The sequence below is a fragment of the Calliphora vicina genome, chromosome 2, assembly GCF_958450345.1.
Source record: "Calliphora vicina chromosome 2, idCalVici1.1, whole genome shotgun sequence".
Classification (NCBI taxonomy): domain Eukaryota; kingdom Metazoa; phylum Arthropoda; class Insecta; order Diptera; family Calliphoridae; genus Calliphora; species Calliphora vicina.
In genome coordinates, this window is record NC_088781.1 from 45,326,241 (window position 1) to 45,341,963 (window position 15,723).

At 29.8% G+C, this 15,723-nt stretch overlaps 1 protein-coding gene across 1 annotated transcript in view; it reads right to left on the reverse strand.

Annotated features, from left to right (window-relative positions):
• Positions 1 to 6,985: 6,985 nt before the first annotated feature.
• Positions 6,986 to 15,723, reverse strand: part of LOC135952016 (protein phosphatase 1 regulatory subunit 14B) — a 37,363-nt gene continuing 28,625 nt past the window's right edge. Inside the window, exons 2-5 of the mRNA XM_065501788.1 lie at positions 12,668 to 13,238; positions 11,748 to 11,822; positions 7,929 to 7,970; positions 6,986 to 7,850 (exon numbers count right to left, since the gene is read on the reverse strand). Of these exons, the coding sequence (XP_065357860.1) occupies positions 7,809 to 7,850; positions 7,929 to 7,970; positions 11,748 to 11,822; positions 12,668 to 12,883 (375 nt within the window). The 5' untranslated portion in view covers positions 12,884 to 13,238 and the 3' untranslated portion in view covers positions 6,986 to 7,808. The remainder of the gene's footprint in view (positions 7,851 to 7,928; positions 7,971 to 11,747; positions 11,823 to 12,667; positions 13,239 to 15,723) is intronic.

The following is a 15,723-nucleotide window of genomic DNA, read 5'->3' on the forward strand; positions in this document are numbered from 1 at the left end:
AAACGTGAGATTTATTAATTTTAGTCCCAAATTTTAAAAACCGGCTAACCGAGTGATAAAAACCGGTTAACCGAAAATCCACATTTTAAATTAGCCGGTTCTCAAAAAACCAAGATTTCGAAGAAAAACAGGGTTTTCTATTAGTTGAAGAAATATATATTTAGGTTTATTTATTTATTTTTTTTAATTTTGCTCAATATTTTTATGATTTTTTTAGATGTGGTGGGCCTACGGAGGCCCCCATTGGCGATAAAATTCTAAATAAAATAAAAAAAAACTTGCTAACATTTTTGAAAACCTTTTAGGACTTGAAGATTGATATTTTAGTAAAATTAAATAATTCTATAAATTTTTGGGATGACATTTTTACTTAAAAACTTAAAAAATAAATAAATATAAAATTTGAACTAATGTAAAATTTTTACGGTTAAAGACATCATAACAAAATTTGAAACTAATATAGATTCAATTATCCTTAAATCAAATACCGATATTCCTAAACCGGGGAAAATGTGTTCCAAAAACTGATTTTTTTTTAGAAAAGTGCCTACTGTGTGTGACATTATTTACCGTGTGATAGTAAAAAAACTTTGTAATTATTTAAGAAACATATAGGGTTATACAAATCTGGAGCTCTTTCGAGGATGGCTGCTTTGCCTTTTTAGAATTTTTTACTCAAACTTATTTTTTTTTGAAATGGCCAAGTTTGCATAGGTCTGGGGGGTGTTATGACCGCTTAAGTGAGCCAAATTTTACTTTACACGGTTTTTCATTAAGCTATCTTTCCGGACAGTATAAAAATTGTATATAGATAGTCCCGAAGACAATTTTTTGCAGGTTTCTCATTCAACACCGGAGCCGGACAATAACAGAAAAGATGGAACACAGTATCCTCCTCTTCTTCGCTTTGACAACTTCCTAGCATGTGTTCCAATTATGCAGTGCCCTATAATATTTGAACCAATAAGTTGATTCGTCCTGCCGGCATCATATACGGACTAGATCGACCTCGCAATAGTACAATTGGGATTCTCTGATCCATCTGTTATGTGCAGTTTCTGCTGGAAATACCAGATAAGGTTTCATTCGCCTCTTCCTCCACCATCTCACTCCTTCTGGACAGTTCATCGGCTATACTTTTGCCTTGATTGAGGTTCCGTAGCTCAATTACACCTTGTCGGAAAATATCGTAGAATATTTGTAATGAAATTATCTAAATTGCAATAAAACTATATTCCGAAGAAGTTCCGATAAAATTTTTAACATCAGCATATTAACTACGTGTCCAGATTTCTAAAAAGTCGTACTTTTTCCATTTAAACTGGGGGTGGTCAATTATTCGACTTAAATTAATTTATTACATACATGATTGATACATCAATATATCCGCTATAGTCCAACTTAGATTGCTATTTAAAATCTACCCGAAAATGGCGATATAAATAAGCAAAAAACCGCGACATCTCGATTTGTTAACCAATTTTTCATTCTGGGTCCTAATGAAATTCAAATTCTGTTTGTCTTTTGAAAACATGATAGGGCCCAAAAAAAAGGAGCTAGCTGGCAGAAATATTTATAATTAGGTATCCATATTGTCTATATTAATGACTTAGTAATCCAGATATAAGTCAAAAATCGAGGTTGTCCTGGGTTTCAGGACAACCATGTCTGATAGAATTATTGAAGATTTGGATCCCGTAGATATCTGGGGTCTTCAGAAAATTGATTTCAACAGACAGGCCGACAGACGGACATGGCTTAATCGACTCCGCTATCTATAAGGATCCAGAATATATATACTTTATAGGGTCGGAAAATTATATTGTGGAAATTACAAACGGAATGACAAACTTATATACATATATATACCCTTTTCACGAAGGTGAAGGGTATAAATATAGTTTTTTTTTTGGAAAAAGATTTTCGGTTCTAATGTCCAAAAATTAGTTCAATGGAACCTTCATTCAACATTACTTAAAATTATGTTTTGTTTAATGCGCATGCATAATAACATAAATTCATATTAAATAATGAGTGAAATAACTTTAAATGTGTTTTGCTCGTGTTTTCAAAAAATGGAGTTACCTAGTTTTTCCAAACCACCACAGATTTGCATTCGAATAACACCCAACAAATTCAAATAAAACTACAATTTTATTTCTATTTTTCTGCAAAGCTTCATCTTGTTTTTTGTTTCCTTTATTAATTTTCAAATATTTTTTGTTTTTTATGATAAAATTAATAAATTTTTCACTTTTACAAAAACATACATACGTTTTTTCTTTTGTTGTTGTTTAATTATTTGTGATGTTATGTATTTTTAAGTATTACAAATATGAATATTATTAAATATACTTTTTTTTTGGGGGGGAGGGGACTTAAATAATCTATGAATGTATAAATGTTGGTTTCAACTGTAATTTCTATATAAAAAATGTTTTTTTTTCTCTTTAAAAGCCATGTATATGAAATTTATTTTGTTTTCCGAAACAAAAATATAAAATATATGTTTTGAGTATGTATGCGTATTAAATATTATATGTATGTGTATTAATATGAGCACCTAAAATTTAAATATTTCCGTACATATGCATTAAATATTTTAACTACTAAAAAAAAAATATATAATCTAAAAATTACATTTTTACCCCCAAAATTTCCATACAAAATTCGTTTTAAAAACCTTTAGATACGTTTAAATTTATCAAATATTTGAAGAAAAAAAACATAACCACTATTTTCATGAAATGTTTATTTATTAATTGATTTTAGATGACTTTTCTAAAAACAAATAAAGTCCAACCATATAATAATGAGCTTATTAGAGTTTCCAAAAAACCGATAAAATTCAAGACCAGGGTTTGTAAGAGAAATATTAATTTCTTAGTAGTTACGTTAAATATTTCAATAATGGAACGTACCTTTTGATAAATTTAAAAACTGTTTATGAATTTGGGGGCATAGTGTCTAATTCTGTGAAGGAGTAAGAATTAACTTTGTTTGGCTGATAGAAATTTGTGGAATCTAAGGTCTCAATTCGTACTGGCATTTTTGTCCTTTAATTTTGGTTCTGTTGCACTTTTAGACACTATAAATTAGCATAAAAATGTTTGTTAGTTTAGTAAGAAAGTGTTGTTGGAGTTTAAAATTGCTATTAAGTTTTTATTTATGTTTTGTATTTTTTTCTTTCTTGTGTTTTGTTTTATTGAATAAATAGTAAAATCATTGAGCTCAGTTTTTAGAATACTTGGAATATTTAGTTAAGGATTTGTGTACCACACTAACTTGCAGTAGTTCTATAGTCATTTTAAAAGTGCTGGGGAGAAAAAGTGTTTTTTTTTGGTTTTGCTAAAAGTTTATAGAATTAAAAGTGCTTGTTTTAAACTTAATGTTAAATTAGTTTGGTTTTAATTAAAGTAAATTTTCTGCAATTTACGTATATATTTACACAACATATTACGTTTGTTTGAGTTTAATTTAAACATAAATTATATTATTATGTATTATAATTATAAAATAATTACTAATAAATCTACAAAGAACCCACATTTATATATATGTACATAAAACACACCAATTAGGTAAACTTTTAAACCGGAAAGTTTTGAAGAAGAGATGTTGTTAACAAATTGGTTACGATTTTAAGTTTGCTCCTATCATTTATACTAATTAAGAGCTTTAAAGTTTTCTTTATTTAAAAATTTTAAAATTTTAATTGTGTTTAAAGTAATTGTTTCAGTTAACATCTTTTTTGTAGAAGCTTTAAGTCTGCAAGCATTAAAAATTCTAATAAATGCAATTGTTCAAGCTTACAGAAAAGCTTTAAAATTTATCCTGCAGCTGAAATTTTAAATTAACTTAAAGCTTTTAATTTTTCTATATTTTTCTTTCAAAAACATTCTAAAAATAATAAAGCTTTTAACTGCAAAAGCTTTCCAAGACCATCAAAATTGTTTATGTTTTAAAACTTGATTTATTAGATGAGTTTAAGGATCATTTAAAATATTGAATAAGCTTTGTAATCATTTTATTTAAATTAATAGATTTCTTATTGCAAAAGCTTTAAATAAAAACTTTTAGTTGAGAATAATTTAAATAATTAAAGCTTATATGTACTTTCCAACAATTATGACAAGTTTTGAAATCCTTTTGTGATACATTTATAACTCAATTATTTATTTTAATAATAATTTTATATTTAAAAAAGCAAAAGCTTTAAGAACAGGCTTATAAGGACTTTATTAAAACTTACAAATTTAGAGCTCAAAGCTCTAATGTAATGTTCTATAGAAAATAGCTTTAAAAATTGAATTTTTCCTTGAAAATTATTATAACAAATAAAGAATGATATTTAAAAGCTTTAAAATTTAAATATTAAATAAGGTTATTAGGGTTTAAATGAATTTAAAGCTTTAGGGTCTCATTTAATTAAATTTTCAACCATTTTTTTCAGCTTTCTTCATACAAATTGCTTCCGTTTGAGTTTCTTAATCGAAGCTGTCCCAAAATCTATACTATTCTGTCTGAAGGCGGAAACTGTCAATTTTCTATTAATATTTGTAAAGTAAATGGATTCGACTAGTCATGGAAAGCTACATTTCTCAAGAACGCGAAAAAATCTAATGTTTTTGTAAGAAATAATCAGTCAGATGAATTTTATCAGGAGATATTAACAGGCTTTGTTATTCAAGAACGCAGTGGATAACAAGGTTACTATGACTGGTGAATCATGCTATAGCACCATGATTCAAGAGGTTTTATTGCAGAAAAATTATGAATTGAGACTGGAGAACATGCGGTCCCAACTGTACAAACTGCTCTCCCGATATTGAATAGTTTTAAGGATACTTTCAAGTGGCATAGAACAAATCTTGTTTTGGAGATTTGCAGTGGGCGACTAGATTGCCTAGATCCCGACAAGAGTGCGGGAATTTGACCGGTCTAGACTTCATTCTTTAGGATTTTTTAAAATCACGGGTATATGTAAACAAACCACAGACTATGGAAGCTCTTAATCACTTATAAGAATGTGAGAGGTTTACGGCCGAACATCTAACGGAAAACACATTCAAAAGAGCGCAAACAATGGCGAAAACCATTCAGTCGGTAGAAATTAATCAGGAGATATCCACAGGCTTTGTTTAATCAAGAACGCTGTGGATGACAAGGTTACTGTGACTGGTGAATCATGCTATAGCACCATGATTCAAGAGGTTTTATTGCAGAAAAATTATGAATTGAGACTGGAGGACATGCGGTCCCAACCAAGGCATATTTAACCAGGTGGCAGCGTAACGCCAGCTGACTATTTTTTGCTCTACCCGTGTTTTGCCTTGTGAAATGTCAAAAGCTTGTTTACAAACATTTTTAAATTTGTTATAAGATTAAAAAGATTATTTTATATTAAAAAAAGTTAGTATTTGTCACCGCTTTATGTGCATAAAATATTTAAAAGTGTTAAAAAAAACTATTTCATTTATAAAAGTGCGTTTTTGTGAATTTTTTCTTTTTGACATTTTACACGGTTTTACACAAACAAGAATGACTATTGTTCTTGTAGTGTTATAATTGTTGTAGTTACGCTGCCATCTTGTTAATACATCTTGGTCCCAACCGTACAAACTGCTTGCCCGACAGTGGACAGTTTGAAGGATACGTTTCCAGGACGCCTTATGTCTTGTTTTGGCGATTTGCAGTGTGCGACTAGATCCCGACAAGAGTGCGAGAATTTGTTTGGTCTAGACTTCATTCTTTAGGATTTTTTAAAGTCAAGGCTCTTAATCACCGATAAAGTTACGTTTCCGCATAATCCGTAATCGGCACGTAAAACGAAATTCCATACATTTGCACCGAAAAAAAGTTCGTTTCAGAAACGTGTATGCGGAAACGTAGCTTAAGGGTGTGAGAAGTTTACGTCCGAAAATCTAGCGGAAAATACATTAAAAAATACCACAAATACAATGGCGAAAATCACGTCAGTAGAAAAACCAGTCAGTAGAAGTCCAAAGCGTTTTAAACTTTTTATTTCTTAAGAACAAATTTATTTTTTTCAATAAATTTAAAGCAAACGTTTTGTTTATTATTTTTTTGCATAAAATATTGAAGTAATGATATCCTTTAAGATCCTATTGGAGCTTCTTAACCTTATAAGTGCAAGAATGAGCTTTTAAAAATAAAAAGCTTTAAAATCAAGCTTCTATTCATAATTTTATTGAAATTCATAGAAGAAACTTATTTGTTTTAAATAATCGATTAAAATATTGACTTAATCCGGCAGTAATTTTTTTAATAATTTAATTTACATTTTCCATATTAAACTATAACTTTACAAATATATAGAACAATGCTCTATGATTCCATTCATAATGTTATTAAAACTTGCAGGACCTTGTTCCTTTAAAAAAACATTCTAATAAGTATGAAACAAAACCTTTTATTAATTTGAAAAGTCCATAACATTTAAATTCAAAAGCTTTTACAAAACCAAACTTTATTAGTTTTAAACATTACCTTCAAACTTATTTCTTTATCAATCTTTTTTGTTATTAAATTGCTAATCTTCTATAAAACTTTCCGATTTAATTTTTATTTTTAAAAATATTTTTTTTTTATTTATTTTTCTCTATTATTTTTTTTGGTTTGGGGGATGATAATAAATGAGGATGACTTTAGTGATTTATTTTAAACTTTTTGTTTTAATCATTTTAATTATTACTTTTATTGCAACATGCGGCTTTATTTTGTTTTTTTTCTTTTTAATTTTTAAGAAAATAAAAAGTGAAAAAAAATTATTCAAAATCAATGTTTAATTAATTATAAAACTTGACCAATTTTATTGCTGTTTAACTCAATTAGAAATTGTAAATTATTTTCAAAAATTATTTCACCATGCACTTTCCTGGCAAAGAATGTTGATGTATTTCAAATATATTGTACAAATTGAAATACATTGACTATTCCAGTAAACAACGCTTTTCTCAACACATTTTGGCAGTGAACCTGAGCTTGCTTAAAAACATTTTTTATTTCAGTATTTTATTAAATAATGTTTTAAGTAAAAAATTTGGATTAATTTGTTTTGTCATAATAAAAATAAGGAAATTTATAAAAAATATGGTTAAAATAAAAATAACCAGCAAAATTGTGTAATAAAATTCAATTACCATATAATTCAGAAAAAGTTTTTAAAATTCTACACAAATTTCCTTAAACATTTTGCTGGCCTTCTCAATTTATTTTTATAATTTTTTTTTTTTAGTTAATACAATAATTTATTCATTAATTTTAATTTTGTTTTATATATAAATCATTATTTTTTATTAAAACAAATTACAACTTTCAAATCATCTACAATTTATTTTTTACTTTTCTTTAATCAATTACAACTTTTTTCAACTTCAACAAATTTTTTTCTTGCAAATAAATTTTATTAATCTAAAAAACTAATGTTTTATTTGAAATTTTAAAATTATATTTAAAATAAATTTTTGTAGCTAAAACTTAAATTAAAAAAAAAATGAATTAATTAATTTCTTTTAATATGTTTTTAGACATTAAATAAATTGTGTGTGTTTTTTTAAATGATTTTTCTTTTTTTTTACTTAAAAAACTAAACTTAATTTCATAATTAATTATTATTATTTCTTGTTGTTTTAAAAAATATATATATTATATAAATAATTTAACAAAAAATAAAGAAACTAAACAAATTTATTTTAAATTATTTTTTAAATTAAAATGAAAAGTTTTCGGTTGTATTTGTTGAAAGATGCTTTTGTGTGTGGGGGTGCAAGAGAGCAAGAAAATGTTTACAGCGTTTTAGCCCGATCCAGTAGATCACTGATGAATTTCTGTGAAGAGAATGAATAAAATGCCAAATTTAATTATTATGATTGATTGTTTAAAATTGTTTGTTGTTTAAAACTCACCGATATGTCAGATTGCGGGCGTTTGCAGACTGATAATAATCTCTGTAAAGAGAAGAAAAGAAAATTGTATCAGTAATTGTAAAATTTGTTCAGTTAGATATTGTAAAATTTTAAGCTTGTGATATATGTAAAAGCAACTCTTCTTTTCCTACTGTTTTTTAAGACAGTAGAAGCTACTAGTCGTACCGTAAAGGTTAATGCTACTGCTTAGATAGATAGATTTGAAGGGGTGTGTACTACAAGAAGTACAGTTCAACTCGAAGACCCATATGATCCATTGTGATACTCTTTAGAAATATAACTAGGTGTGAACTAAATGTGAAGACAAGAAATGCAAATTGAAGAGAGAAAGAAAGAAGTCAGGTGATATAAAGAGAAATAATGTGATAAAACCCAGTCCAAAGAGAATGAAAGAAGTATAGACTGGGATTCTCAGTGTCCCGTTACCTAAAATAGCCAGTCTATTCCTCTGATAAAGCCTAATAGATTTCCTAGATTATATCTAGCTATATCCCCCAGTTCATCATATAATCTTTGCCCTAGCCAGTTTTGCCTGAGACCCTGTTGTTGTAGCAGCTGTTGTTGCTGAGTTGACAGCCCTTGGCCGAGTGAACTAGGGTCATTCCGGTGCGTAGAACCGGTTGTCGTGGGAATGTTGAGACCCTGTAATCTAGGACAGTTACACAGAATATGTTCCACTTTTTTAGTTGCTCTATATCCTCGTACAACCTGTGTGCTCGTATTCCATTTACCAAATAGCCCTGGATACCCTGCAATCCATCCTACTACACCAGGATTGGTTCGTAGAGTTCCCGAATCTTTCGAAGATCAACCTATAGTAGTGGCATATAGGAGTTTTAACCTCCCAGTCCCTATTAATATAGTCCAGATCCGAACCTCATTTCCCTCATTTCTCATTTCCCTGTATGTTAAAGTGCCCTGATACCCAACACAATCTGATTATGAATAGTTCCTTTAACGCTTCTAGAGTCCTCTTACAGTTCAGCAATATGCTCGAGTGTACCATATGGCATTTCAAATGCTATCAGTGCTATCTGACTATGTGCTCTTATCAAATCCGTGGCATTCCAGATTGCTCGGATCTCTGCCTGGAAGACGCTGCATTTGTCTGGGAGTCTGTATGACATTTTGATTTCCTCATCTACTACATAAACTCCGGCTCTCGTGTCAGATTTCAATCAGTGAAAACTGCAACCCCCATCAGTCAAAAATGCACCTCCTTTAAACAGCTGTTCAGATTAGACCTACCTCGTACAAAATTTTCGTGTGACCTACCCGCTTTAGTCTTACCAGAGAAGATTCAAAGAGCCTAAGCAAGTTGCTAGCCGCCACAATTGCCACATAGTCCTCAATTGAATTAAGTTAAGGATTATATCCAATGCTAACTGAGGTATGCTACCGATGGCACCAGCTTTACTGAACTGTACTAATTATCTACCTCTAACTACTTTTTCTCATTGGCTCCAACCAAAACGTGCAACCATAAGTAGTAATGGGCCTTACGACCGATGTGTAAATCCAGTTAACCATGCCTGGGAGTTAATTCTGGTTCTGTGAAACGGTGAAATATTTTCATATTTTCATAGAGTTTCTGATTCTTGTTTAGTGAAAAAATAATAAATAAATTCAAATATTTTCATATGAAAAGTATAAGTGGAATAAAACAAATTGAAGAACATGAATCGCAATTTGTGTAATTGTGAAATGATAATATGAAAAGTTTTTATGAAAATGAAAATGAAAAGTTATTTTTCATTTCACCGTTTCACAGAATCGACCCCCTGGTCGTAATACCCAATTCTAACAAATAGAATTCCTGTATGTGTAGGAATCTTATAATCTTTTTTTCTAATTCTTCGCCCATGATAATTTGTTATTAAGGAAGGCCCTAAATACTTGACTTCCTCCGATAAAATCTAACTCTGTTTTCATTGGGTTTATACCCAGCCCATTTGCTTTGGCCCAACTACTTAAACTAAACTCTGAAGAATGACAAATATATACTGTCCCAATTGATAAAGCTAGACTTTCGGCTGATTTAAGAAAATTTGTAACTGAAAGTTATCGTCCAATAGGTATTTTTTTCTTCACTTTCTAATGTTATATTCTGGAGAGTATGGGAATTACCATCTTGTTAAATATTTGGAATCTAACAAATTTAGCGATGACCAGTATTCAAAATATAGTTTTGTTTTATATATTCATCGTTTTAGCGAGAGCAATGTGGTGGCTGTAGATATTTTCAAGACATTCGATAAAGTATGTTTTTCTGATCTCATCAAATGTATCAAATTGAGGGGTACCACAAGGATCCATTCTTTCTATACTATATCTTATTTCTTAACAATAAAAACTTATGCATACGATTTTGAAATTATATCCATCATCTCCTAGATAAATCTTTATAATCGACACTTGCCCCTACATAGAAACATGATCAGTGTCCATTTCAGAATACATCATTATGTCTTAATCAATGTATGAGTAGTTCGTAAAAAGAGAGACAACTGTCCTGCCCGATAATGCAATTGACAATAAGTTATTCATCATCAGAACTCCTGAAATATCATTGTAGTAAAAGGCCAAGTTTGTATGATGTTTAATCAAATAGTATTTTGATCGAATTTTATTCAGGGACCCTACTATACGAGTTATTAACGACTTCAAGATTAATTCAGGAGTAGGCTCTTTCTCTCCTATCACTCCATTGGCTGCAACATTTGACACTCGTATTCATTCAGTTATAGTCAAAGCCTTTTGTAGATTGGGTCTATAAGATAAAGCATGAATCTCTGAATGGGGTCGTTTTCAATGATCGCATGATGTTTCGGTTCCTTAGAATAAACAAATCTTGGAAGTGTTGAAAGAAGCGAGTTATTAACGAGTTGAAGATTTATTCAGGAGTGGGCTCCGTTCTTCCTCCTAATCTATTTATTAGTTTTCTAAGTAACATTCTATAACGAACTTATAAACCTAGCACTCCTTTTGCAAATAGCTGCAACATTTGCCATTCGTACTGATTCAGTTATAGGCAAAGATTTTTGGACGTTGGGTCCATAAGATAAAACATGAATCTCAGAATGAAATCGTGCTAATAGAGCGGTATTCAATGATCACATGACTCAATAATGTATGGGTGGTATAAATGTAATCATAAGCTCTTGATATTGGGGACATGAAATATAATGTTGACGTTCCTTAGAATAAACAAATCTTGCAAGTGTTGAAAGATGCATGTAAGTATTGTTTGATTTATTTCATATTCTCACTCACTATTTAGGCAACCAACATCCAAACGAAAATTATGTCCCCTGGAATAAACATATATTTCTTATATCTTTTGAGAGTTTAAGATTTGGTATATTTCTTATATACCACATCTTAATCTGTCGAAAGATGTGTTTATTCTAGGGAACATCTTCTTCGGTTGGATGTTGGTGGCCTCGGTATTTTAAAATGCTGTAAGAGTCACTTCAATTTTTCTGATCTCTTCACTATTTACTATCTACATTCGAAAGTAAATTATGTTCGTTGGAATAAACACATCTTTCAAGTGTCGAAAGAAGCATTCAAGTGTTTTTTAAAACGGAGCAATAGATAATCCATTACATCTGATATATCTGATCTTTTTACAACTTTTCTTATCGAAAAAGGAGTAAAAAGTTCATGTCTAATTTTGAGCAACTCAGTGATAGTAGGGTATTTGATTTATATTAAAGTTTAAAATTTACATTTTGATAGTGCACTAAAATTTGTTTGTTTTTTTCATTTGATAATGTGTATACAACTTTTACTTACAATTAAATGAGATCTTCTTATATCGTCTGTATCCATATCTAGAATTTCATCAATATCCACATCAATGGCTTCGCTCTAAAAAATACAAAAAATAAACCATAAAGTTAAAATAAACAGACAATTCATAATAACAAACACGCTAAAAAGAAAAACAGACGGCTATGAAGATGATTAACTTCCAAACAAAACAATAAACAATAAAATGAATAAAAATCAAAAAGAAAAAATTTAAAAAAAAACTTCTGCAAACAATAAACAAACACTAAATATAAAATTCACTTCTTATACTACACCATTTCCAATTGTATTTCAGAAAATTCCAATAGAATTTCAGAATATTCCAATTATATTTCTCAATATTCTAATTGAATTTCAGAATATTAGAATTATATTTCGGAATTTTTCATTTGTATTTCAGAACTTTCTGTTTGTATTTCTGAAATTTTGAATTGTATTGCAGAATTTTGCAATTGTATTCTAGAAGTTTCTAATAGCAAAACAAAAGGACATTTCTGAAATACAAATAGAAAATTCTGAATTACAAAAGGATATTTCTGAAACATACTTGGAAAATTCAGGAATCCAATTAGAAATTTCAGAATTTTCCAATTGTATTTCAGAATTTTAATTTTGTATTTCAGAATTTTTCTAATTTTATTTCAGAAATATAAAATTGTATTTCAGAATTTTGAAATTGTATTTCAAAAATTTTCATTTTTTTCGAAAATTCTAATAGCAAGTTTCTGAAATACAAATAAAAATTCTAAAATACAATTGGAAAATTCTGAAATCCAATTAGAAAATGTTTAAGTATAAATTAAATATTCTGAAATTCAATTGGAAATTTCTGCAATACAATTTGGAAATGGTGTAGAGTATTATAAAATACGAAAATAAAAAAAAATTCACTTTCAACTTACCGGCGGATCAAATAGCTTTTGCAACTCATCGTACAACCACATCTCGACAGCCAAACGCTTTCGGATTAAACTCATCTGATGTGAACCATATTTGGCGGTGAGGAACTTTTCACGACGCTCTTTAACTTCCGAACCCTTCTCATTGAAATTCACCCGTAGATTTGTTCGATTTGGCGAACGTTCACTATCGTTCATTTGTTCTAGACCGCACTGCATCTTTGGTATGTTTAAGACTACAACTACAACGACGGCGACAACTGGGTTCTGTTTTTGTTGTTGTATGTGGTTTTAGGGCGTCTATGAAATTTTGGTTTCTTTGTGTCAAAACAAATGTACCGAGAAATTACTGAAGGGGAAAAACAAATTAAGTGTAGGTGTTGTTTGGGATGATGATGGTGGTGGTGCTGCTATTTATGTTGTGGCTGGCTGGCTGGCGGGCTGTTGGTTGTCACCACTGCTTCTGTGTCTCGTCTAATGTTTATTTGTTATACTAGATCAAAATTAAGTCTTCCGTTTGCAAAGATGTGGGTGGTTTAAGTGTTTTTATAATCCGTAACATTAATTTTTTAAACTGTAAATTAATAAGAAATAAATTTAATTAATAGTTGTTTTACAAGCAGTTTATGTGTTTATGTGAGTAGATTTTTATTAAATGATTGATTAATTCCGTAATAATTTTTGTATTATAGCTAGCGATTTAATTTTGTTTCATTGAATTTGTAATTTAATGAATTTTATATGTATATTGCTTATAAATTATATTCGTTATAATTTACAATGATACTACTATTACATTAGAATGTTGAATTGTAAATGGGTAGTAACAAACATTTTTGACAAGTCATCGAACCTTACCCGTTCCGAATTTGTTTAAAATTGGTAGTGATCATACAAAATTCGCTTCGGTTTGTCTTTTATCCAGGTTCAAATTTATAATTTGATATAACTAATTGTGTAAAATCGCTCAATATCTACCTAACCGCTTATCAAATTTATGCAGTATTGGTCTCGTAGTAATGCTTATATAGTTTCGATATATGTATTTTACTTTTTTGTCAATCGCAGGATATTGAACCAAAAATTGTGCTTGAACAAATGATATCTCAAAAAAGGTATCTCCCATTTGCTAAAGATTTTCCACAATTAACCAGTGCAACAGTGCAAAAACACACGGTCATGATAGTATAGGTTCGACAATAATGGGTATTAACACCCTATACTCAGTTTGGCGATTTTGATGACTAATTTTTTTAATGTGCTTTCACAGATTCTGAAAATCAGTGCGCCCTCAAGAAAAGGTGTCATCTGTTTTTGCTCTACAGCTAATTCAGACATGGTCATGCCGCTAAACTATATATTGCAATAATATATGTAGCTAGGAGTCCACCAAAAAAAAACTTTTCTTGGCCTTTTTGGAAAAAAAAATAGGAAGAACTTTTTTTTCACTTTTTCTAGAATAACTTACAAGGACTCCTAATTTCTCACTAACAATATTTAGCAATCAATATGATCTGGGACCATCACGTTACCCAATCTTGATCATGCAAGGCCGGCTTAATGCAATATATGAAAAAACGTTAAAATGTTTGAGAGGGGGCGAGTTTTGTGGAGCATCTGAAGACAAAATATAAGCTTTTTATATAAGTATTTGGTATTGCTGAAAAACTTAGGATTCGAAGATTAATCTTTTAGTGAAATTAAATAATTTTATAATTTTTGTTGACGTAATTTTTCTTACAAACTAAAAAAATTATAATATGGTGATTTTCCATGAAGAAAATATAAAATTTAAATCAATGTAAAATTTTAACGGTATAAGATATCATAACAAAATTTGGAACTAATGTAGATCCATATGTCGTTAAATCAACGCCATTATAATTTTTGCCATTTTTATACCCTTCACCATGAGTGGCAAGGGTATGTTTGTCATTCCGTTTGTAATTTCTACATTTTTCAAAGTACATATATTCTGAATCGTTATAGATAGCGGAGTCGATATAGCCATGTCCGTCTGTCCGTCTGTCCGTCTGTGTGTTGAAATCAACTTTCTGAAGCCCCCAAAAAAATTACATACACGAACGGTTGCTATTTAAAATAGAGAAAATCGGTCCACAAATGGCTGAGATATAAGGAAAAAACCAGGACAACCTCGATTTTTGACCCATATCTGGATTACTAAATCATTAATATAAACAATATGGATATCTAATGATAGATATTTCAAAGACCTGTGCAACGACGTATATAAGACCATAGTAAGTTGGACCTACAATGATCAAAATCGGAAAAATATTTTTTAACCCGAATTTTTTTTTCACTTATTTTAAAGTATAATTTGGTGAATGGTATATAAGATTCGGCAGAGCCGAAAATAGTCTCTTACTTGTTTATTTTCAAATACCTAAATTCCTATAACGGGTAAAATGTGTTCCAAAAACTGAGTTTTTTTTTATAAAAGTGTCCAATGTGAAGTTATTTACCGCTTGATAGTAAAAACACTTTGTAAGTATTTAAAAAACATAAAGGGTCATACAAATATGGAGCTTTTTCGAGGATCGGTTCATGCCTTTTTAGAATTTTTTACTCAAAGTTAATTTTTTTTTGCCGAAGTTTGGATAGGCCTGGTGGGGACTAAGTCCCCTTAAGGGATCCAAATTTTACTTTACAAACTTTTGCATTAAGTTCTCTTTTCGAATCAGATAACTAGTTACTAGTTTCAATTATTGATGCGTGTAACTTTTTATAGGGACGAGGTAACTGTTAGCAAGTTTTTATTTTACTTAGAATTTTATCACCAATATATGTAGCTGATACTTTAAAAAAAATGTCGGCCGTAGTAGCGCCAAATCTAAAAAACCAAAAAAATATTGATAAAAAATTTTAACCGAGGTGACTTTCTTTGAGGAGCCCCTATTATGCCTAGAAAGCTGAACAACTGTAAATCAATTCGAAAACACTTCATCTCCTACCATGTGAAATTTCGTAACAATATTTCTAATAGTTCCCGAGATTCCGAATAATTTCCAAAACAAAGGTTTCTAAACCTCTGTGCA